General features: G+C 39.1%; 1 protein-coding gene across 3 annotated transcripts in view; it reads left to right on the forward strand.

The window, feature by feature from the left end:
- SGIP1 (SH3GL interacting endocytic adaptor 1) overlaps positions 1–26,010 on the forward strand; it is a 187,558-nt gene that overhangs the window by 92,049 nt on the left and 69,499 nt on the right. For 2 of the 3 annotated variants that reach the window (XM_069480112.1, XM_069480111.1), the window contains 7 exons: positions 1,975–2,029; positions 2,739–2,914; positions 14,073–14,084; positions 19,495–19,506; positions 22,723–22,747; positions 23,671–23,722; positions 25,045–25,130. In XM_069480112.1, the coding sequence (XP_069336213.1) occupies positions 1,975–2,029; positions 2,739–2,914; positions 14,073–14,084; positions 19,495–19,506; positions 22,723–22,747; positions 23,671–23,722; positions 25,045–25,130 (418 nt within the window). The remainder of the gene's footprint in view (positions 1–1,974; positions 2,030–2,738; positions 2,915–14,072; positions 14,085–19,494; positions 19,507–22,722; positions 22,748–23,670; positions 23,723–25,044; positions 25,131–26,010) is intronic. The other variant, XM_069480113.1, reaches the window with a different exon arrangement.

Genomic DNA, 26,010 nt, shown 5'->3' on the forward strand with positions numbered 1-26,010 from the left:
ATGTTTAATGTGCAGTGTGTGGACTATACTTAATAGTATTGCATTGTAGACTGAAAATTTGCTAACAGAGTACATTTTAGGTGCTCTTCACACACACACACACACACACGTAACTATGGAAGGTGATAGGAATGTAAATTCGACTGTAATAATCAGTAATGAGTTCCACCGTAGTAATCGTTTCACTACATATATGTATATCAAATCATCATGTTTATGTGATCCTATCCAAGAGAACTAACTGCCCACAGACACTGGCAGACCCTTGAAAATGTCCAATGACATAACACTTTCATTTCACTCACTTCATTCCACTTATTTGACCATCTTGAATTCTCTGTTGGAAGTGCTTGGCTCTGATATAAAGTCTCAGGTGCCTTTTTGAGCCAAGCAGGTGACATAGATACATGGAGTCCACTGGCCACAAGCTCAGGATTCCAGCCCAAGACCAGTACAAGGAGAGCACAACAACTCGGCTACAACTGTCTTAAATATTAAAAATATTAAAAAATGAATTTTTGAAAAATGATTGCTTCTTCCATGGCGTCTTCTATCGACATGGTCATGGTATTTTTATTGCTTCAGTGACTCCTAAAACCCTCTCCAACTGTGTCCTCTGCCACTGCCAGGCCTAAAACCTTGACTTCAACAGGGCCCCCTTTGAACTCCATTTTCCTGCTCTCTAGGGCATAGGATATAGTCTCAAAATGCCTGGGTTTAAGGCCTACGTCTGGCATTTGCTGGGTGTGCTTCCTTGTGAAATGGCGTCTGATTTCTCTCACTTTCTCCTTGGTAAATGGGATAATTCTTTCCATCTATGGCTGTTATGTGGTTCAGTGAGACAAAGTGTGGGTCACAATACTTAAACCTATAATAGGAACTCAAATATGATCATACTAATCCCAGCAACGCAAGCTGCCTTTTATCTTTCCTGCTTTTTTTCCAAAAACTTTTAGTTGTCCGCTGTTAGGATTAGTTCAGCTTGAAGTCCCAGCACTCTCCCAGGATTTGAGGGTGGAAACGTTGGTGTCTTCTTGAATCCTCCATCTCCTTTTTCTCCTATTACTGCATCTATTACGAAGAACCAACAATTGATCCTTTCAGATGTCCTCAATTCATCTCACCCTACCAACAATAACTCGATCCATGTTCTTAGCACACCTTGCCTGAATTGATGCATGTATTCTGAATTAGTTTTTCTTCCTCCAGTTTCCTCTGCCCCCAGGCTCTCCTGGAATATACCTCCAGAACACCTTAAGGTTCTGCTTTCAGTATGGCCCACCCGAACTGAGAAGCTGCAGCAGCTACAGCAAGTCCAAGCCCTTCCCCTAGCCTACTGGCCACCCTTGGTCCTATTTCCCATCTCCCACTGTGTTGCTTCCCTCCAGTCCTGTTATCTTGTTGCCCTCCCTTTCCCCATCTGAAACAAGTCCATTCCTGCCTTGCTGTCTCAGTGAGGGCTCCTCCCCGCCACCTACCAGGGACTCCCACTCTGCTTTCTCCGATTTGAACTCAAAGGTCCTTGAAGACCTCCCTGATTCTTTTAAACCCCACTAATTTCCTTTTCTTTGAACTTCTAACTAACAATAGTGTTTTGTGGTTTTTGTTTTTGTTTTTAATTTTTGTCTCCGGAAATACATTTCAGTTTCCCTGAGGACAGATAATTTGCATTTTTGTATCTCCCATGTTGCTTAGCACAGTCCTTGGCTTACAGGAAATGCATGCTCTATTCTCTTTGAATGCTTTCTTTCATAGACAGTTAATTCCTTATTTATTTTCCCAGTTGGAGGACTCTCCAAGCATCCTTGAATAAACATCTAAACATATTGCTCAGCATTCGCTTCCAAAAATTAAAATCTTAGTCTCCTAAGAGACTTGTCTATATCCTTAAATAGAAGACTCCAAAAGGAAAATGTATAATTTTTTGATCATTGTCAGCATAATAATTGCTTAATGTGCACTTGAATTTTATAGAACTCACCTGAGCTGGATGAAGAAGGCTACAGCATCAGACCCGAGGAACCCGGCTATATCCTTTCTTTATTTTTTTATTTTAATTTTTATATTCACTCTCAGAAAACAGTAAGATAAACTCAGGTTTACAAAGGTGATGAAATAACCTCATTTTCCCAAGTCCTGTTATCCCTAATATTAAAATAAACAGCGTAGAGAACAGCCTGATCCCTAACGAGCAGGCATTTTGCCTTAATCTATTCATAGAAAAAGAGAGAGGAGAAAGAGAAAAATGTGCTGAAAAACAGTTGTGCAAATTGTGGGTACTGGGTTGTCTGTTAAAACTTGATATGACTATGTCATTTATAGTGACTAGAAAATAGCTCTTACTGTCCTCTCCGCACAGTTCATCTCTGGACAAAGCATGTCACACTCTGAAGCATTTTATACTCATCACTAATTGTCCAGAAAGCAGCCTTCTTCTCTCTGTAGTTGAGTAAGCTCACATGTGCTTGTTTGTGTGTGTACTGAGTGGGACACCACAAATGGCCAACTGCAGAAAAACGTAGGACATTATCACCTCTGCTTCTTGAAATTCACCATCCTCAATCACGTTCTGAGGAAAGGTGAATAAATCCTAACCCTTTCATTTTTCATTTTTGTTTGTTTTGCTTTGATTTTCTGCCTTCTAAGGATACTTTGGCTGTCTCCACGTCACTTTTGTCTCATACTTATCATTGTCTTCTAGTAGAAGAAAGAGTTATGTATCTTTAACTGTGTTCTACCTACCAAAGGAAAGCACTTTTATTCTTCGAGTGAATCAGAAGAGGAAGAAGAATCACACAAGAAATTTAATATCAAGATTAAACCATTGCAATCAAAAGACATTCTTAAGAACGCTGCAACTGTCGATGAACTGAAGGCGTCAATAGGCAACATTGCACTTTCCCCATCACCAGTGGTGAGTGGCTTTTTAATGTTAAGCTCTGGTTAGGTTATGTCCTGTTGATCAGAAACTCCTTAAATTGAAAGCTACATATGCTTACCATTTTATGAACTCCATAAACCTCAAAAAGCTCATTCTAGCTTGAGAAAGTTTTACTCATGCTTTTCGAAATGGTAAAAATGCATGGAACCACATTTTCTTTTGATTTATTTTCCTGCAAGCAGTTTAAAAAGAAAGAAAATAAATAAAAACATTATCCAGACATACTTCTGAAGCAGACTTAGCAATTAAAAACAACATGAAGTTCACAGATTTACTAACACTGATTTTTTAAAAACATCTGAGTTTCTTTTTTTATGATATATCACATAAAAAATACATGAAAGGAAAACCAAGGAACTTGCTTTAAAAAACTTTTTTACATTGCTGTGCTCCAAAAAATTTAATCAAAATCATAATCTAAATAGATACTAAAACTCATATTCTTCAGTATATTTTATTATCAAGTTGTCTTAAATACTCTCATCTTTAAGGCACCTCAAATATAGGTATTGCCCTATTTATATTATTCAAATAGGTATTTTCCCACAATTTGTGCTTCCTTTCCCCAATTCCCATTTACTGAATTTCTTTAGTTGCTGAATTCTGAGTTCTAACATTTACAATGTTTTCTCTGTGGTGTTTGATAAATGCCACGATTGTTTTCTAAAAATAGCTGTGAAGAGCAGATGAAGGCTCTCAAACTAGCAGCTAATATATTCTTGGCATCTTCTTTAGAGAGATGTAATCTCCCTATAGTATTCCCCCTGAACAGGGTAGTTAATAAATGCTGAACCATTTTTGAGATGCTTCCAGAAATATCTCAACTAACCCTTCTAAAGGAGTTGTAATCACCCATCCTTTGAGAATAAACTTTTGCCTGCCTGGGATGAATAAAGTCTGTAATGATACCTTCTTTAGTGCTTAGTGCTTATAATGGCCTTTATCACTACAGTTGGTGACAATTAAAATGATTTCTAAGAGTAACTAACCACAGCAAATGATATTTCAGGTAATTTTTAATGATATACTCGCCTGCTAGCCTAAGATGTTTTCCTGAAAAGGGACGAATGAAATATATCACTTTTCTCTCCTTTCTGCAGTGGAAGGTACAGATCTTCAACTCACATATATATCAGCCTAAAAGTTCTAATAACTTCATTTCTCAGTTGACATCTTTCAAATCATTTTTCACTTACTGAATCACTTTATAAACTAAAACTCTATTTAAATGCATGAAACCAGTTTATAGCCACTTCCGTGTAGTTTATTTTATTCACTTCTCTAAGTGTATTTTCTGTGTAACAAACTTAGTGGACATTTGGAAGCTACCTGGGGTAAGTAAAAGAAGTCAAGTTCAGAGGATTAAATGAACAAATTTATGTGAAAGCAAACTTACTAAAACAGTCGCAGAACCATAGATATTTGCTGAAAGTTTAGTCAAATCTAGGAAAGAAGAGATCCCCCTCTATCAAAAAGAAAACAAGTATGCCTAAGTCATCTGGTAGATATTTCTCCAACCAAATACTTTACTGAAGGTTGTTTACTGAGCTCTTCTTTTTTTTTTTTTTTTTTTGAGACAGAATCTCACTCTGTTGCCCGGGCTAGAGTGAGTGCCGTGGCGTCAGTCTAGCTCACAGCAACCTCAAACTCCTGGGCTTAAGCGATCCTACTGCCTCAGCCTCCCGAGTACCTGGGACTACAGGCATGCGCCACCATGCCCGGCTAATTTTTTGTATATATATATTTTAGTTGTCCATATAATTTCTTTCTATTTTTAGTAGAGACGGGGTCTCACTCTTGCTCAGGCTGGTCTCGAACTCCTGACCTCGAGCGATCCACCCGCCTCGGCCTCCCAGAGTGCTAGGATTACAGGCGTGAGCCACCACGCCCGGCCCTGAGCTCTTCTTAACATCTTTTTTTAAGGTAATATAGTGACATGATGTCATTAAGACTGATGAAAAAATCTCAGGGGAAGCAGGATGCAGACTAGATGGAGATACCCAGAGAAAGTAACCTCAGGGTTCTGCTGATTCTGCAGCAGCGCCCCACACCAAGGAACACCCAGCTCTGCCTCTCACCCCCGTACTTCCAGTTTGTTCCCCACACTGTGAGAACCTGGCTGTTTTATTACTATGATTCCCAAATATGTGTAATTTTTGATGTTTAATGTAGGAGAATAGGCCATTAGTACTACTTTAGAGAAAGGTGAGCGTGTTTCTGGATGTACATAAGTATAAAGACACATTTGTTAACAGAAAACACATGACATAACAGCACTTTATCTCCAGAACCAGATGAGTAAACATAACCTTTGAAAATCCAGTTGGTGCCATGATAAAAATGGCAATGATTTGAACAACTGTAGATAGTTCCAGCCAAATGAGCAGACATTTATACATCTATACTTTCTACGGGTACTAACACCAGTTAACGATATATCGGAATATTTCATTTAGGCTGTGGTGGTTCTTACGCTACAAAAGCATCCATCATTACATTAATAAAAATAGAGGATATTTCAAATGATAAACTATTCATAACAATGGCTTACATTGGACTTCTGATTTCTCTCTTTTTTTTTTTTTGAAGTTTTTAAGATAAAGTTGTGCTTCACTTATTCTTTTCACCCATCTGTGAATAGGTATCCATGCATTATAACTGATTTGATCTCTTTTATCATGAATTGGCTTTATTTTACTTGAGTAGTTTCCCTGGATAGATTAGATAGTCAAATTAATAAATGAATGAAATGGAATAGAATCAATGAATCATGTATCTATGTGTATATTCAATATAAACCTATCTGAAAATTACTCCTCAAAACAAAGCTTCAGCAACATGGGAAATTGGGGTTTTAATTGCTGGCAAAAAAATACTACTGTATAGTTAGACAAATAAACATAATTTCAGTCTAGATCTTGCCTTGGCCCTTGATTTTTGTATAGAAATAAAACATAATAGGGACCAGGACAAGGCAGAGCATCAGAAAAGAAGAAGGGATAACACACAAGTTAACTTACAGAAAAAGGGATGCTAATCCCTATTCTCATCATGTTGTGGTCTTCTGATAAGATACCATGCTTACAGGGCAAAGAACATACATTACTCAAGTTTGAGTTGTTGATTTGGCATCTATATAAGTTAGAATATTGGTTGAGCTATTTTAACAGAGACCAAAATAATAATGGCTTAACCAAAATAGGTGGTTTATTTTTCTCCCATACAAAAGTGAAAGCTAATAGGCAGTCCAGAGGCAATAGAGTCCTACTCCAGGGGTCACTCAAAAACCCAGGAATTTTCTGCATTATTGCTCCACATTTTTTAGGTGCTGCTTTGCACTAGCAAGCACCTCCATGTTTCAGCCTTGAGATGCAGGAAAGAAAAAATGAAAAGCAAGTGGTTTATTTCAAGAGTTTAACCCTGAGGTTGCACACATCACTACTGCTCAGATCTCACTGGTCATAATTTAGTCACAGGGAAGCATTAGCTGCAAGAGAGTCTGGGAAATGTAGTCTTTTGCTGGATAGACATGTAGCCAGCTGAAATTCAGGATTCTGTTACTAGGAGACAAAGGAAAAAGTGACTATCAGTGGACGTTGACAGTTTCTGCCACTGTGTTTTAAATAATCTCAGATTATTTCAGGGAGTTCATTAGGAAATGGGATTTTTCCCCCATTTGCCTTAAAAATTATTCCTAGAACCTATTGAATCCACAAAGCTCCCTTTTAAAAATGTATAAATATCAATTTATAAATACTAGTGATGCTATGCTGCATACTAGCTAACAGCAGGATGAACAGAAACAAATTTCAGTAAATTATTGACTTGTTTGGTAGATATATACCCCACCAACAACTGATAGCAGTGCTCCCTCCATCTCACAGAAGTTCACTGGTTTTTGATCCACCACAAATCCCCTGTAACTGACATAGGGCTTTATATATCACTGCCACTCAATAAATTCTGTGAGTGACTGACTGAGTGAACAAACAGGTGAATGGGACTAGGCCAAGGACAGGGCACTGGGGCATGTCACCACACTCCAGTTTTTCATCCCTCCATGGATAACACACTTCAGCCTCCTTTGTTCGCCACACAATGATTCACCTAATTGTGCCCTCATCCGGGACACAGATTTTCATTTTGTTCAAACTAGTGATGGAAACCTTATTAAACACAATGCTGAATTTCAGAGACCTGGGGTGTCTACAGCCTTGCCCAGATCTGCCAGACCAAAGACCCTATCAGAGACAGTGATGAGTTTGGTTTGCCCTGTTCCTTTGGGTGGGCACCGAGGCTTACCACTTTCTTTTCCAAGTGCTTTCTGGCCATCTGTTTAAATACTCTGCTCTAGAAATTTGTGTTAATAGGAGGGAGCTGTGTAGTAACAGCAAGCGCATAGCGTGTGGATTCAGACAGGCCTTGGCCTGGGTCCCAGGCCTGGCTCCACCACTTCCTACCTGTGTAACCTCAGACAAACCCTATCACTGTTCCAAACCTCTGTTTCTTCCTCTGTAAAACAAAGATAATAATAGTCCTTTTGAAATTTTTGTGCAAAAGATCCATGTAACAATACCTGATGTGTAACTGGTATGCTGCCATTGTCCATTTCTTCATCACTAGTATATGTTTATTTTTAATCTGACCTTTTCTCCTTTTTTGAGAGTCCTGGTCTGCTTTCCCATTCCCAGTCTTCTGACCTAAGAGCATACTGTGTTTTCATGTCCTGGATTTTAATGTATCTGCATCTCAGGATTGAATTCAGTTAAAGGGGTCTGGGGTTTTCTTGCCTTGGACTTTAATTCTGAACCAAATCTGATCCACCTTTTAGAGGAACTACTTTTAAGTCAGTTTTCTCCATACTGGACATTTGTGATTGATTTTTCTTCAAGCACAAATAGACACTTGTACTTACCCCCTCAAGGAACTGAGGTATAGTGGGGAAAGTGACAGCGCCTGAACTCAGCCTCTTGCTAGCAGTACTGCTTAGGCAAGGTACTTAATAAAACCCACTGGAGTCTCGGTTTCTTTATGTCTAAAGTGGGGATAAGAAACATCTCCTTGACAGGGCGGTTGTTGTGATGTCCATCTCTTGCTGCTAGCGCAGGCTAAAGCCTACTCCCACTAAAGGAGGAGATAGAAAGAGAGGTATGAGATGAAGAGTTCTGCTGTTTGCTTCCTTTATACCACACTCCTACACTGAGGGTGGAAGCAAACCTCCATTACATCATCCAAGAAATGGTTTTGTTCTTAAAAAGTAAAATTATTTTCTGAAGGAAACTAAATAAAATAATGGGTGTAAGATTGAACTGTAAGGGAATATGCCTTTACAGAAAAACAACAAAGCCAGACTTCAACAACAATTGAACTGAATTGAACATAATTTCCTGTAAGGTAATGTGAAGGAAATGGAAATAGACACTTATTCTAATGATGTCACAATTACTCGAACAAGTGGGCTCTACCTGTTCTTAGCTGATGATCTTGGGCATGTTGCAAAACCTTTGCCTTTGTTTCCTCATGTGTAAATGGGGATAACTGCCAAACCTACTTCACAGGGCTACTCTGAGGGCTGAGAGAATTAATATATAGAAAGTACTCGTAATAGATAGGACATTCAAAGATCATCTCAGTGTTGTTAGAATTGAGACTAGCTGAGACTAGTAAGAGTCTATGATTCAGTTATCTTTAAGACCCCTCTCAGCTAATACTCTGCCATTTATTCTGGCCTAATAGTCTCTGTGGGAAACTCTCTGTTTTAGGGACAGTTTGGGTAGATAGCAAGGGAACCAAGAAAGAGAACATTTCCTTTGAAGCACAAGGGTTAAGTAGGAAGAACACAGGCTTTTTTGAGTCTGTATCTTATTATCTGTGTACCCATGAGCAAGTTCCTTAACTCTGAGCCTCAGATCCTATGTCTGAAAAATGGGAAAAATGGTATCTACCTTCTTGGGTTTGGTGTCAGAATGACATGAGATAATGTAAAATACCCAGTTTGGTTCCTAACATCCAGAAGAGACTCCATTAAGTATCAGTTCCCTTTGCAGCTTCACTTTCCCTTCCCTTAAGTTCAGAGACTTGTGGGAGGCAGAAGGAAAATAAAAATAGAGAGGGAGGACTTGAGCAAAGTCAAGGAAAAGAGGGCTGATGGAAATGATGTGAAGAGTAGGAGTTGACCTATCCTGGCACGTAGGCTAGTGCCTCCTCCTCTTCCCTTGTAAAATCCAGTAGTACAAGGAATCAAAGAGTTTGACATTGCATTATGAAGGAGCAATGAGGTTTGCAATCCATATTTTGTTTAACCAAAAAATATGGGGAGGGGGAGATAGCTTTGAACTGGAGATGGTCTGGTGTTGTTTGCCTGTTCCAGGTGGCCCACCCACCTTCCCACCCCCAAATTAGCCTGCTAGCTAGCAAAATCCATGAATCTGCTGCTGCTTGGTAACACCACCCCCTTTCCTGTCCTCACTTTGGCAGAAGGTTCAGCACCCCATTGAGTTCAGTAAAAACAAAGAGTCATCAGTGGGGGAGCAGAGCTCCAGTCTCTTACCCGCCCACCCAGCATTCACTGCTGGTAGAATCACTGCACAGTGCATGGAGAGGCTAAAGATGGCATGCATTTTAGTGCTAGGTGCTCAGCCCAGACCTCATGTGCACAGAGGTGGAAGGCAGAGGCCCAGCTTCAGTTCTACTCATCACAGACAGTTTCACAGGGCAAGTGTGATTTGGATTGGCCTAGCCCAGGGTTACCAAACCTGGGGCATGTAAGCCACCACACTGCACCCCAAGTCCTCAGTAGACATTGCCCCTAGATCCCAGATGTAGTCTGAGAAACCCCCTGTGGACAGAGCTGCAGCCAGCCGACCAAAATCAGATGTTAGCACATGAGATGAACCTTTTTTTTTTTTCAAGCCTCATAGAGAAAGATTGATATGGGTTAAAAACTGAGATGTAAACACACACAATTAGCCTAGGCCTTCACAACAGTCAGAATCATCAATATCACTGTCTTCCACCTCCACACCTTGTCCCACTGGAAGGTCCTCAAGGGCAATAACAGGCATGCAGCTATCATCTCCTGTGATAACAATGCCTTCTTTTAGAATACTTCCTGAAGGATCTGCCTGAATTTTTTTTTTATAAGTAGAAGTAGTACACTCTATGATAACAATAAAAGGTATGGTATAGTGAATACACAAACCAGTAACACAGTCATTTATTATCACTGTCAAGTAATATGTCCTGTACATAACTGTATGTGCTATATTTTTATATGACTATCAGTGCAGTGGGTTTGTTTACACCGTCATCTCCACAAACATGTCAGTAAAGCATTGTGCTGTGATGTCACTAGGTGATAGGAATTTTTGGCTCCATCACAATCTCATTGAACCACTGTTGTCTGCAGTCCATCAGTGACCTAAAAGTCAATATTTGGTGCGTGACTGTATTTATCATTTATTGTGTGCCTCCTTCCCATACTCCCAAAAGTAAGCTCACTGGAGCTTTTTTTGCTATTTCTTTTGTTCACTAATGTGCCTAAAATAGTGTCTGGCATTTATTAGGTGCTCAGTAAGTATCTGCTAATGGATTAATAAATAAATCATCCTTTTGCTCCTTGTGAATACCTGACTAGTCATAAGTAACTGATAGAAAGTTGTTATTTTATAACAGAATCCTATTAGTTAAAATATAAAGATTTGGAATACAGCCATCCTATTTTTGAGGCTAAATGATTACAGACTCTAAAAAGGCTTGCAGATTAGACCTGACTTTTTATGTCTTGATTCCGTTCTATGATGCTTGATGCCAAAATTTCCATGGCAGCTCAGTTCCGTGTTCAGCTGTGAAGTGGGCGGGGACGCATTCAGAGCACAAAGCCTCTATGTAAGGGGTCGTCAAAACTCCAGTCTATGTTTTCTCCATTCACCTCTATTAGCTTTGGCTCTGGGTCTTAAACAGAATGTTTTACGTGTTGCTGATTTCTAGCCCCTCATGCAAAAATGTAGGCTTCAACAAAACCTAACTTGGGTGAAGATTTGCATTACCAAGTCGGAATAATAACAGCCAGAGGGAGATTCTCTGTCTGCAGAGGGCAGGGGTCTAGGGGTTCCTTGGAAAGCTGTTGGTCACGAGGATGAGCTGCGTTTCAACAAGGTTTAATTGCGTTTTCTTAGGTCATGGGATGAGAAAATGCCTGCACTTATCACCCATTCAATGGTTATATTTTAGGTACATCATTTTGTCTAGTCCCAAAATTCACGTACTCTATTTCCACATATTTACAAGTAAGCCCAGAGATATATGTATAGATCTCTTTCCTGGTTCTCTTATATATATTTTCCATAATTAAAAATAAAGTCTGATGCTATTAGCTCATTTTAGATCAAGAAATATCTTTGTTTTCCCCTAAAGAGAATTGTCATGTTTTGTGTTTGTTTTCACTTTTGTTTTTAACATTCTGAAGGAATCTATAGTTTAAGAGGCCATAGCCTGGGTGTCGGTAGCTGCTAACAAAGCAAAACATGCTGAGTAAAGATGGTTTAATACATTACGTAGCTTCGGGTGGGAAGGTATGGGCAAGAGGGGAAGGGTAGCCTTTATCATGTGTGTGTTGATGTTTATTCTTCTGATTTTAATTAAACAAAATTCATTTAGCTCTAAAAAGGCTAAGAAATTTACCTTATAATTAGAGTTTAATCCCAAGGACTGAAAGCATGCCTAGAAACATAAGCTCACTCTCTGAGAAGCTCATTCTTTGAGACCTGCTATGCTAGACTGGCATGATCTGTTTAATTCTTTCCATTAGAGAGATCCAAAATTTTCCAGGTTGTGTGATCTGTGATCTTTAGCTACATTGTTTTTAGACCCCAATGCTGACAAGGCCCTGAAAGTGGATTCAATCTATTTAGGGGACTTGGGCTGTGCCAAGAGCCCCGCGTTGTCCAGATTCTCTGGAGTTAGACTATCTGGGATCCCGTCCTGGCTCTGCTCCTTGGTTTTGACCTTAGAGCTCCTCTGAGCCTCCTTTGCCTCATCAGTAAACTAGAAATAATAATGACACCAACAACATAAGGTAAAGCGATAGTAAATTCTCACTAAATGTTGGCTGTCAATATCATCCTTGTCTTCTAATCCTCACAACAATCCTACAAAGTAGCCATTAACCCTGCTTTACAAATTATTGAATTGAACCATAGTGTAATTTGCTCAAAGGCATCCAGAAAATAAGGGGTTGAACTAATTGGAATATATAAAAGCTCATGCTCTTCCTTCCACCGTGACAACCCCCTTAAAGCTATTTGATTTTAACTCAAAAATTCTTTTTGTCTGTAGATTGAGAACCTAGATCTTGTGAATGTAATTTTTATTTCTCTGTGCTCCTCAACATGGGGCTGGATCTGAAAGTGGCACCAAGGATGCAACCCCCCTCTTGGCCCTTAGCTATTCTGAAGCATTAGTATTTGCCATAGGAGAAAATTCCACCCTGGAGATCCGATCACATAATCTGCACTAAAGTTTGTACAAAGCGGTATCACTTCTTTAGAACCTCTGTAAGATGTGTTAGCACCTGAGGGCACTAATGGACAGAGAAAGTAACAGTTAAGTGGGAGCTAAGTGAAATATTTATAGGAGGGGGCACATGGCTTGGGCCAAATACAAAACAGCCTTATTTCAGAGAGCAATTCCTCTTTCCCTATTTCAAAAGATGCTGTACTTCAAATATTTGCATAATGTTTTAATAGCTCCCCCAAAACAAAATTCCCAATCACATTTTGTGTGCCTACTCTATGCCTCACACTATGTTTGGGGCTCGAGAGAGTCCATTCATAAACATTACCATGAGCCAATAGTCGAGTAGAGATATCTAAATGATACAGAACAAAATAAGAACTGCAAAAATGTCTTAGCAACGTATACCTTTCTTTTCCCTGAGGCTAATGAATGTCAGGCAAATAGAAAGGCCTTCAATATTTATTTGTTTATTTATTATTGTGAGCAAGAGGAGTGGGCTGCAATCAAACAAGAGAAAGGAACAATTTATTCTGGCTGGGAAGCTTGGGAAAGGTGTCATGGAAGAAATGTTACTGACCTTGAGGAGCAAGTAAGATTTTGATTGCGGGAGAGGGAGGAACCATCGAAGGCTGTGGAGGTGGCCTGGGCAGAAGGCAGGGGAGTGTGTTGGGGGGAGGGAGGGACATCCAAGGGCTGCAAGGAGAGTCCGCAGCTACATGCAGGCTTCATAGACAGGCAGTAGTGGAATGAGGGCAGGAAGGTGAGCTGGAGCCCATCATGAAGGCATTAAATGCCGCAGAATGGAGTTTGCATTCTATTTTCTGGACAGTAGGGAGGTTTTTGAAGGGCAGAGTAATATATTCACTTCACTATTTTTGAAAAATGATTCAGGGGATAGTGTGAAGGAGGGATTAGGAAATGAAACTGGAAATAGGACCATTGGCTAGAAGGAAACGTACTATCAGGAAGAGACAATGCAGCCCACCCCCCCCACTAAGACAGTTGCTGAGGAAATAAGAGAGCATTCTTGGAGCCAGGAGCCCCCAGAATCCTCTCTTACTTGTAATAGTAATTACAAATTCTAAGAATTACAAATTACTAATTCTAAGAATTGGTAATTATCCATGGAGAATGGGGGAAAAATGAAAGAGGGAATCAAAGAAGAACTGGTGGTTCTACCCAGGGTGACGCGGGAGAAAATGGTAAGGACCAGGTTCTCTGTCAAGATTGAGTTTCCGGAAAATTGCGTGTTTTAGTTGCATGACCATGCCTGGCTTCAACTCATTAATGGCATTTTCCAACTCCTTTCAATTTTACAAGCATAATTTTCTATTTTCAAGGCACAAATCCATTTGATAAAAGCAAACCATTCAAAAGAAAGCCTAGAATGTGCTCACATGGAGGCCGCACTTATGCCCTCTGCAGCTTGAACTAAAAACAGCAGCCTAAGAATAATCATAGCAGACACCCACAGAAAGCCTATGTAAAAGCGGTATTGCCTAAGAGAGCTGCCTTCAGTCAGGTTATTCTGAGCCTTGAGCTGTTTCTCCTGGAAAATACATTTCACCTCTCTCATTTTTCTCTTTATTTTTCCTCCCCATGCCTACGCTCTTAGAGGAAAAGTCCGGTAAGAAATAAGTCCTTTCCACTCTTTGGCCAAATAGTATCTATTCTGTTTATTTTCATCATCTGCATATCTAATGGCTGACTGTGTTTAACACCTAAACGAGGCTGTGAATTTTTAAAACAAACCTTTGTGAACCGGGACAAGGTCTAATTATGCCACACGGGGAAAAAAGGAAGTTGGTTGCTAAGAGATTTTACAACCTTGTTATTAAGGGCCCGGGGTAATTTTGTAAAGTTTCACCTCTGCCTCAATCACAGGCATATGATCAAATATTTTAGGTACTAAGGTTCATTTATTGCAGCTTCCACTTGCATTAGTCAAGCTACATATACATGCTATGAGTTAGGCAAACATTTTTTAAATAGGTTCTTTTGTTTAATGTACCCCATGATAGCATCCTGAATGCTTGTAAAACTGGCCTGGAAAATGGGAGTAGTAGTGGGGTTCAGGGTCTGGTTTGGGGGGTATTTTTTAAGTAAATCAAAATATCCCCTCCTAGAATTGTCAGAAACTAGAAAAGAGGATCTTTATAAAATGTAAATCACCTTCTGGATGTTACTTTTTAGTACCAGTGGGTGATTTTTAGTGGCAGCACAAATCCGATAGGATGTACCTACATCTTTTTATTTTAGAGCAGCATGAAACAGATTTCAAAAAAATAAAAAGTTTATGTTCTCTTCTCGGTTGCCTGGTTTGTTGGGAGCGTGTTCCCAGGATGCCGATGTATGGCTGACAGAGGTGGCCTCTTTGCTGGAAAATATGAAAATATTGTGTTTCCATGTTAACAGCACCGAGAAGCAGTTGGTTTGTTCAATTTAACTTGCCTAAGTGGAGGCTGCAGTAAGTGCCGTCACCTCTTACCCTGCCCGCTGACCCCCTCCTGGCAGACTCTGCGCCACGTGTGGGACGCTACACGTGCAGAACGTCCACGTGACAGGACGGAGGCTGGATGGAAGGCACAGGAAGAGCACAAAATGGGATCAAAATATTAACATTGATTAAAATGTGGGCCCACATATTTTTGTCGCCAAAAATAAAATAAGCACCTGTGATTGTGATGATGATTATGATGACTACTAAGCTAAAATGGCCCACTTCTGAGAAATTGAGAGTCAACAATGTGTCACCTGCTGTGTGGCAGCACAGTATTGCTGGTGCCCTTTAGTAGCCTTTCCTTAGACTTTGCCGATTTCATTTATTCTCCTTGACCCTCAATCTTTCTCTGAATTAACTGAATTTGGTCACTTTACGTATTGAAAGGACTGTGTGGCCTGAAGTTTGCCTGTGGTGCTTTCAAAATTCTCTGTTCCTCATTGGTGTTCCCCCTGCTGTCCTTACAGCAACTTTAGCTACAAACATACCTCTTCATTTCAGTTGTGCGTCTTCAAGGATGTCTTCCCCCGAATCCCTTGCCTCATTTCTCTTTGGAAGTATCCATCTTGCCAATTCCTCAGTCTGGTCATCTCTTGATACCTCCGTTAGTAGCAGGTTCTTTGTTTCTCCTCCCAAATGGAGTTTCAGAAGATCATTTCAAACATGTCTGATTGCATATAATAGGTATTCTCTGTAATCCGACTTGTAGTATATATAGAAGCAAGTTTAAATATAGACAAACACCTACAAGAGTGGAGCAAATAGATGCTTGCCAGATAGTCTGACTTCACCCAAAGCATTTCAAAACAAACAGGAAGGTTGGCTGCGACCGTAATAATAAACATAACAATCATATATTCTAATTCTTTCCTAGGAAATTCTCTAACATGAATCATTGAATTTGCTATGACTAGATTATGCAAAAACAATCTTTGGTGCTTTGCAGTTTATCACCCATTTTCCTCTTTGTTTCCCCATAGCACCAAAGTTAGCAAATTTGTATAACTTCAAAATCTGAGGCTGGTTATTTAGAGAATTTGGCAGATAAGACAGAATATGTTTGGTTACTTAGAAATGATAAATGTCTTAAAACACTTTACCCACATTGACTAAGACTAAGGTTTCCTAGTTAACTAAATTTAAATTAATCCTGTTATGCAAAAAATAATAAAGGAAAACTTCAGTGTGATATAAGAACACTGCAGAGACTACAAGGGCATAGGCTGCAGTATCTTCTTTTAGGGAGACATATTCATATTGAAAATTATATACATTTTAAAAATATAACATGTTCTATCCAAAGATTTTCATTCCAGTGACCAAATCATAAATTAGCAGTTTTCACCCACTTTGAAAATAGCCTCAAAGTACAAAGTAAGAGTTATCTCTAAGTTGAACACCAAAATAAAAGTAGTATGGAAAATAAAATGTTCCAAAACCTTCTTCAGAATGCATTAGAGGACCAAGAGAAATCTAGGAATTGAACATTTAATGTTTAATTAGGAATGTAGAAAATTTGTTCAGAAAACAAGAAGACCACTTGCAAAGTCTCTGAGTAGTCAGATGTAGAAATGAAGTAATACAAACAACAGATAGAACTCACTGAGAGCTTATTATGTATGATACAAATGCCTGCAATCAGAGACTAATTGACCACCTGCAGATTCTGAACAACTGAATAGGTGTTTTGTTTGGTTGTACAGTTAAAAACAATTTTAGCTCACATTTAAAAACTAGAACATTTCAAACTTTTTTAAAAATCTGGGTGCTCGTCTTCTTTCCGAAGATCTGGTAGCACTAAGCCCACATTCTCGCGTGGCAGACGCAGGAAACACGTAAATAGTGGCCGGTTCACCAGTTTCATGATGCACATGTGCCCTGACTCCCAGCACCCACCCCATGTTCCTCACCCCTGGAAGCATCTGAGTTGGCAACTCTGGACATAGATCTCTCAGCTTATCGAATATATCAAGGCCAGATACTGAATTAGTTTTCTTCTGCCTTTGAAGAAAATACTATATACTGGTAGAACAAACATTACACCCTAAAGTCTTTGACATTCTTGGGAAATGAAGGGGAACGGGTAAAATAAAATTTTGAACAGGCAAAGACCCTTCCCTCCTGGCTGATAATAATTTTGCTGTCCTTGTCTGGCAGAGCCTAAGTTGTCTTATTCTCTTTAGTGGTGATAATTATTGTATATAAAGCCCTTCCATTTGACTTCTGGAATTCTTTTCCTTTTGAAGGTTTCAGATCGCTGTTAATTATAGATCTTGAAGCCTTCTGGGTCTCTGCTCTTTGTACAGCTTCTAGCTGTGTCTTTTGGGTTCTGTTCAATCAGCCTATGGCTACGTGAATTTGAATAGCTATTCCTTGATGAAGGCATTAGCAAATGCATTTCCCAAAATGCTATCTTATATGATTATCTTTTACTAGAAAGAATACAAGCATAAGCTATTGATTAAAAATGTAGGTTTTTAACTCATTAGGAATTAAGATATGACTTAATTTGGGTACATTAATATATTTGAAATTATTTTGAAAAGTGTTCTGTATAATCTTAAATTAATATAAAGAATCTTGTATTTAAGGCTCTGTCTCTGTATGGTTGCAATCTGCATTTTATTTTGCATTATTTCTCATAATTTCGTCTTGGAGGAACTGTGTCACTTTTAGTCCCCCATTTGCTATATTTTAGAAGTGAGTCATTTGTCATAAAATTCCCACATTTCCTTCTTTAGAAAAGAACTTTAGCCTCGTCACTGAAGAATAATAAAGTCTAAATCTTCATATAAAAAAGTGTTTGAATGTTTCTCAAGGTACAGTATGAATTAGTCAGTAAGAGAATTCAAGTCCAGAAAGTATCTTTTTTTTCTAATTTTATTTAACTTGCATCTATGTATATAGAACGATTTCTAAGAGAGGTAGAATCAATACCTGGAAAATAAAGTCTAAAATATTATAAGTAAAATTGATTGGAGTAAATATGTCTAAAGTCCTGGCAACTTACAAAACTGGTCTGAGAAATAACCATTCCTGGATGTTAGCCACAATGGCTCTCTGCTTTAGGAGTCTTCCAACAATGTCATGCTTGGTATCATAGAAAGTACAAGAGTGTGGAAGATCAGAGATTTTTTTTTTTTTTTTTAGACATAGTCCCACTCTGTCACCTGGGCTAGAGTTCCATGACATCAGCCTAGCTCACAGCAACCTCAAACTTCTGGGCTCAAGCGATCCTCTTGCCTCAGCCTCCCAAGTACCTGGGACTACAGGCTAGCACCGGGTAGATGGGGTCTCACTCTTGCTCAGGCTGATCTGGAACTGCTGACCTCAAGTGATCCTCCCACCTCAGCCTCTCAGAGTTCTGGGATTACGGGCAGGAGCCACCGTGCCCAGCCTAGAGATCTAAATTCTGTCTCTGGTTCTACCCATTTACTAGATGTGTGTCTCAGAGCCTCATTCTCCTCTCTCTATCATAAAGGCCATTGGACTAAATATCCATGGAGGTCTCCCAGGTATGAAAGGCTACAGGTTTTTGTTTCGTGTCTATGTTCTGAAGAGTAGACCATCCTCTTCATTTGCACAGATTCCTAGCTACTTTTGTGTTTGTGCTCCTGGCCTGGTCTTGAGAGGTAGCCTCTGGTGAATCCATGGATGAACCCACATCCTGAAAGTGAAACGCTGAGCAACATCCTCTTCCCCATTCACATCCTAATCACTCCAGTAAGGGCAGAAAGATCCTAAAGAGGGAGCCATCAGAGACTGTTGTGGAAAATGGACAGCAGCCATAATGAAGGGTTGAGGAGTGAAAGAAAGAAGTTGTATGTTTGCTTGTGTTTTCCAGGCATCCTCTGGTCCACCAGTGTTCTATTGGCATTGGATAGTTTTCATTGTTCCCACCTGTGTGTGGCAGGGGCTCCTCACCTTCCCCATCACATTCCTCCCCTTTGGGAGAGGCTGCCAAATCATCAGGCCAAGAACACATATGTACCAGAAAAAGTCCTCATAAGCACATAGAACACTAAAGAGAGAAGCCAGACCAGGGAGAGTACACTTTAAATCCTGCCTCTGACTTTTTGGAGGCCCCCATGAGATCCCAACCATGTGGGAAATGCTTCATGTCTGTGATGTTTGCTAACACCCTGTTGTGTAGGGGAACAGTTTGCCCCATATTGTTTATTCTCTAAGTTTCCCCTCCCCAAATAATCTGGAGAAAAATTCCTATGGCAAGACATTAAAAACTGTCAGTGACATCTACTTGTACATTTCTGCCTTGTTGTTATGTGCACATAACTAAAACTTGCATATCTGCATTAGCAAAGCTGCATTATACACTGGGCAGTCTTTATGGTTCTGCAAAGGCTCCTATGGTTTAACTAAGTCCTAAACACGATGACTGCCTGTCTTCCTTTGGCCTGATTACTCGGAGTGTATGTTTGGTGAGCTGTTTATAAAGTCTTCTATTACCCAAGCCTGTTGACTGATCCATCATTCTCTGACTAGGTGTCTGTTCTCTCTTCCTTTTTGCTGATCACAGAGGCGCAGCCCGGTAAGAACTCTCAACATTTTTACCTTAAACATGTATAGAGAAAATTGCTGCCAAGGCAAGGTGGCCAGGTTGGTTTCCCATTAAATTTACAATAACCCAGTGTGAATGAAGCAGATGAATTAGGGTTAGGGGTTGGAAGCCTCTGACCCTCTAAGTGACAAGGACATATTTTAGAATGGTCAGAGCACTTTTCCATAACAAACTAAATTAATACGTGGGAATCCCAACTCCTAGTGCTAAATTTGAAAATGTGTATGTGTGGGGTGTGTGTGTGTGTGTGTGTGTGTGTATGAAACACCAGGAGACTGACCAGAAAGCATGATAGAAGTTGACAGCAAAGTGATAATGAAGAACAATAAAACAAAAAAGATTGCAAGGAAACAATTTTTAAGCCACATTGTTTTTAAGCCTGAATTCAAAGTATGTCCCTGGACCACAACTTACATTGGTCAGTGTGGGCTGATACATAATTCTAATTTCCATCTGGGGAGAGGGAAACACACTGTCAAGTCAATGGTCCTGGGCTATCACATAATTCTAAGTAGATTTCATCACTGAAGACAAACTTGGAAGGTCAGATCAATATTAGTTTGCACTGTTCAAAGTGGATTCTCAATCATTTTCCTCAGGTTGAAGAGTATGATGAATTTAAAGCAAAAAAAAAAAAAAAAAAAAAAAGGTTTTTGTGATGTTTTAAATGAACCCCATCTACCTGGTCAGTCCCTTAAGAGAGGAACTGGAACTGAAAACAACACTCTCTGAAATATCCATAGGCCTGTGTCAATCCAATTCATCAATTATTATTTGAGGCAACTACCCTGCCCCAGGTGACAAATCAGTGGTTCTCTGTTTAAACCGTGTCAACTGAGGTTCGAAGGTGGCATCTGAAGGCACTGCTATTTGGGTGTGGGTGATTCCAACCCAGCTGCTAAGTGACATCCCAGATTAGGACAAGTTATTCTTTTTTTAAAGAAAAAGAGTAAATTCATTAATTCAAAATGAAGAAAATGTATTCACAACATACATATAACAACAATCAATCATTGAAAGGAGGAAAGTATGGTCACTTGATGAGGAGGAGAACGGTTTCGAATTCAGTGGGCTTCATTCCTGAGTGTGGCTTGTGTGGTTGACATCACCCTAACCTTGTTCTGGATTTGTCACGCTGCAACATTAAGGCCATCACAGGTCTGTGTGCCGGATCAGCAGACGACAGGATTTTCTTCTCTGTGGCTGCTGACTTGATGCTGATCATTCAAATATTTGTCCCTTTCTAAAGTGATATTGGTTTTATTCTTACTAATTTCTAAACAACAGAGTTTTCTTGCACATTTCTGCCAAATTGCACTTAACTTGTGATCGTTCATTCATGAGAAGTATTTAATAAAAATGTTACAGGGGCTTTTTTAGTGCCTTTCAACAGTGAATATCTGTTGAATTAATTGACACACCCGGGAATTGATGAATACAAAAGGAGCTTTGTACCTTTCTTGGGTTCATGGGTACTATATTTTTAATAAAAGGAATGGGACAGAGAAACCAAAAGGTCTTCAGTTTAGCTCCTGGGATCTCCTAATTGCTGGATTTCAGGTCTCGCAACGCTAGGTGAGCTCTGTCCGCTCACTGCCAGCTTATTAATCTTTTCATTGACTACTTGGAACTAAAGTTCCCATGTCTCTTTCTTCAGACCTTACTAATAAAATGATGATTGCCTGAGAGTCCACAATCCAGAAAAACATTTTAACTTCATTTAAACAATTTGTTCTCTAATTATTTCTGTCTACAGAGCCTTATTTTTCCAAAAGCAAACCTGTATCCAAACTCACATAATGACTGCAGCAAATTTAAGTGACCATATTTATTTAAAAATTTTCATAATAATGTAATAATTCTCTATATGGCACATAAAGTGGGGGGAAATAGATTGCATTCTTAGGCAGAACAGGCCAGAAAATATAGTTTGAGAGATTGAGAAAATATCTGACAGATCGTTGTTCAGAATGAAAATCACTTCTATCATAAATGGGTTCAAAATGGGAAAGAAAATTCTGATATATCTTTAAGAATGAGGGAAAGAAGTTTCTAATAGGTCTATTTACAGAGGTGCTAAATCTTGTCCTAAGTTGTTAATTTTATAATTTGAGAGAAGAAAACATGTCTGTGACCACCAGGTTGAGCCTTCACTACCTTCCCTAAAAAGTTAGGAAGTAGGAAAAAATGTGTTTGGTGGTCAGTCCACAAATCGTTCATCTCACCTATTGAGATATTTTCTTACATTGCACTTCCACTTTCCTGCCCTCGACTCTGCCCCCGTCATTATCCTAAGGCAGCATCCCAAGCCATGCCCTGTCCCACGGAGCAACCCTCCTGGTGGTCTACTTTTCTGGTAGTACCCCATGCTAGGAACTTTTCACAGCTTCTGGTTTTTAATCAAAACTTTTTAGTCTAATCCATCCTTCTATTATCTAAATAAGTTGATGCTAAGGCATTATGGAAGCCAGAGATGACCTGCTCAAATTATTCCTGCCAGGGCTATTGTATTCCAATAGTATCACAATGCCTTGTACTTAAAAAAAAAAAAGAAAAGAAAGACTCCCAGTTGGTGGATTGGCAGGCCTGGTGGCAGGCAACTAGAAGAAACTGATGGGGGAGGAGGGACGAACAGGTAGGGTGGAATTCCCTGGCTCCCTGCAGTCCATTCAGTGGCAGATGCCTCCAAATTTCCCTTGCCGTGAACACTTGCCACTTACATCTTTTAAAATCACATTTGTGAACTGATGACCATACTAGCTACTTGAAAACCCCACCTGACTAGGAGCATACAGTACTCCTAAACAGATTCTATAATTTTCAAACAGCAAACATATGTTAAACTTGGATTTACTTTCTTGTCTGCTAGAGTTCAAGAGGATATTTTTTAAATAAACTATTCAATAGCTGTCTTTAATTTACCATATCCACCCAGGTAAGGGGTTGTTCTTGTTCAGAACACTTATGATTTACCCTTCCTTCCTCTCTATAATCTTTGAGTAAAATGAAAAACTGATTTATGTATATGTACCTACAATTCCCAACTTGAATGTGGTTCTGAAAAAAACTTCATTTTCCACATCTGCATTTCTTTGAGTTCAGTTTAATTGCAATGACAGAAATAATACATATTGTACATAACATATATGTGGTCTTAAACCTTATAGTGTCTATTTCTAATTCTAGGGTGCAATTAAAAGGAACTTATCCAGTAAGTATATCTTAGCTATCAGAAATAGAGTACAATTTAAAAGAAGAAATAGTTCCTTGGATCTTGGAGCATATATACATTTGAATTTTACATTCTTGGGCTTGATTTTTAAGGCTTACAAATTTTTTTACTTTTACAGCAAAGAATTCTTGTAATGAACCCCTGTGGGTTTTGAATGATTAATGTTTAAATTCTGAAAATGAATATGCTTTTGGAAAAACATTGCTATTTTCTTCCCATATTTGTTAACACTTGCTGTATTTAACTTCAGAAATGAATTTAATCAAGTGTGTATTTGTTGATGGGAGGTGGGAAGAGGAGGAGGGCAGAAGGAACTGAAGTAGATTGAACTCACCCATTCCTATGTCATTTGATATAAAAATCTTAGTCAACCAAAGGGATATGATATAGGTTATAATGCACATAGGGGACAATTTTCCTCTGCTGCATACAACACACTCTAGGGAATTCTAAATTCATGATTCAGAGTTAAAGATATAACATTTTCTTGGCATTTCAAGAAAGGAACAGGCAGAGAATGCTGGATTCATGTGCTACACATATGGCCTGGCTTAGTATTCTTTTATGGTAATTGGGAAGCAGAACCAATCAAGGCAGCAGACATTCCAAGAATGGTATGCTATTCCACTAAGCTCTGCAGTATACAAATCTTCTATTTGATGGCTTACCATGTTAGTTCCTTGGTTAATGAGGTTTTACAAATGCCAGAGAAAATGCTACTACATATGCCTAATATATAGTTGTTGCATTGCCAGGGGAGAGGGTTTGTTTTGCAAAGCTTTCATATTGAATGCTTACTGATGGGATTTAAAACTCTAAGTGTTTCCAAACATAATTCATAAGACAAATCAGAGAGTAATGGTAAAAATATGCCTAAAAATTTCCTTTGTCCTGTGCATCAGGTGAAGAAGTGGCAAGACCCAGGCGTTCCACACCAACTCCAGAGCTTATCAGGTGAGCATGAAAGACATTAGTTGTGTTTTATGCAAGGTATCATGAGCTTTTAACAATTAAGCAAGTCTCCTTTGGACTAAACTCTAGACTTCTATTAATAAAAGAATTACCTATACATGTAAGTCCATATGTTCATAGCATGGTCCAAATATTTAATATGTTATCATTTCTCATAAGTGCAGCCCAAGGGAGACCATTAGGGAAATACTCTGCACTTATCTAAAATAACTGCCTACCAAAATGTGCCCCTCACTAATGGGAAGGCTAACGGTCTCTATAAAGAGAGAGACCTTTTGGTATCTGGAATGCTGATCTGAAATAGGATTATATTGCCCTGTGAAGAGAAGCCTGTTTGGTTGGATACAATTTCTTGATACATTCCACCTGCCACACACCATAAAATAATCTATTTTAGTTTTTGGCTTTGGCAAAGCACTGTGTTTTACAGTGTCTTCTTCCGGTTAAGCTAGTGTTGTACAAATGGGCATTGTTTTCTAAAAAGACTGCTATTTCCATTTCAAGCCTGGATCCTTCTGCATCTTTTTCCTCCTGCTCCTACCTCTCCCCTCTCTTTACCCCTCACCCCTCAGCACACATGCATAGGACACATTAGCATCAATGAGGGGAGTCAGGTTTGGAAAAGAAACGGCGATCATGCAGTCTTTTCTCAAAAATCAGTCTAGAAGCATAATTAGGAGAAAGGATGGGACTTTAATTTATTGTCCTCCTGCTTCCCTAATCTCTCACTACTCTTCTTTCTCTGAGATGCGCTGTATAGAGGTCTGAGGACGTTGTAAGCAGTCTGTTGAGTGGGAAGGGGAAGGATGAAACATCCTGGGTGCCTTGTCACTTAATATCCCATGCTTGACTTTAACCAATCATAAACTGTATTAACTACAACACAGAGATGTGGTGAAGATAAATATAAATGGTTTTTGAGATCTTAGGGAAGAAAGGTACTTTGCAATAAACTGTTCTCTTGAGTATTACCTCTTCTAGGTATAAAGAACCATGATGCTTTGAAAGTGTTTCCCTCCAAATTACTTCTGTTGGACCAGCCCCTTGGTCCTCCATGGAGAAATAAGGATCTTATCTCCTACCAATTCTCTTGTCCCATAATACATTTGACATCCTTACATAATACTTTCTAGCCCTACAGGAGCTTTGCACACACATGCATGAGTGCATATATACACATGTGCACACACACACATGCACACCCAGTTGTTTTGCTGAGAAAAATATTTGAAAGCTTGTGTATGTTTCTGAGCACTAATTTTTGAGCCCTTTCTCTGTATTTTACCTTAATGTGTGTGATTTAGCAAAAAGCCTCCAGATGACACTGTGGCCCTTGCTCCCCTCTTTGGCCCACCATTAGAATCAGCTTTTGATGAACAGAAGACAGAAGGTAGGAAAAAACCCTATGCATCTATGGACTTGTATTTCTTTTTATTAAAGTATAACCTTTCTAGAGTAAATGTATTTTGAGGCATATTTTTTATGTATTATCAGATCCTCATGGGAAAGAAAATTTCCGATCTAGGTGTGCTGTCAAGAACAGTTTAGTTTTCAAACCTCTATTATTTTAGAATTTGAAACTTTACTTCCAGAAATATCTAGTAGCTAAAAAAGTTTACATCTCAGAAGAAATGAGCAAGAATTGCTGCAAATCTACACAAATCGCTGTTGGGGAGTAAATACTCTGTGAGCCAAACAGCCATCATTTGAGGTGTCAGCAGGAGCATGAATGGCGCTAGGCCTCCTTACACCTGTCATGGTCACTTTCACCGTGATCTGGCCTCTCCGACCTCATTGAATCTCTTTTCCACCTCATCAGTGGAAGTGTCACTTAGATTGCTCACAACAGTCATTGTTTGCTGGCTCAAGACCCAGGAATGACCTTGAATCATTCACAACTTAGAAATAAAATGCTATGCGAGAAATATCTTCATTTCTGCCATTATTGTTGTATTCCTAGAGTTAAATATTTAACCTTTAAAAATTAACCAGTTTTGGGGAGATGGCTATAAATAATTTGTACCTGACTGATATGAAATAAACTCTCTATAAAAGGAATCTAATCTGTTCCTGAAATGTGTTTATGTCTAATGCATGTATCTCCAGTAGCTATGTTTGGTAGTACAGAATGTTTTCTTTGACTTAAGAGCATCATGGTATAGGTATAATAAAATGTTTTTCTAGGACATATTGGTGAAGCATCTTAAGTGGTAAAGACAGAAAGACTTGGAAGCATAATGACTAGGCTAGACTACACTAACAAAGAGACC

This window comes from Eulemur rufifrons, chromosome 8 (genome assembly GCF_041146395.1).
Source record: "Eulemur rufifrons isolate Redbay chromosome 8, OSU_ERuf_1, whole genome shotgun sequence".
Taxonomy (NCBI): Eukaryota; Metazoa; Chordata; class Mammalia; order Primates; family Lemuridae; genus Eulemur; species Eulemur rufifrons.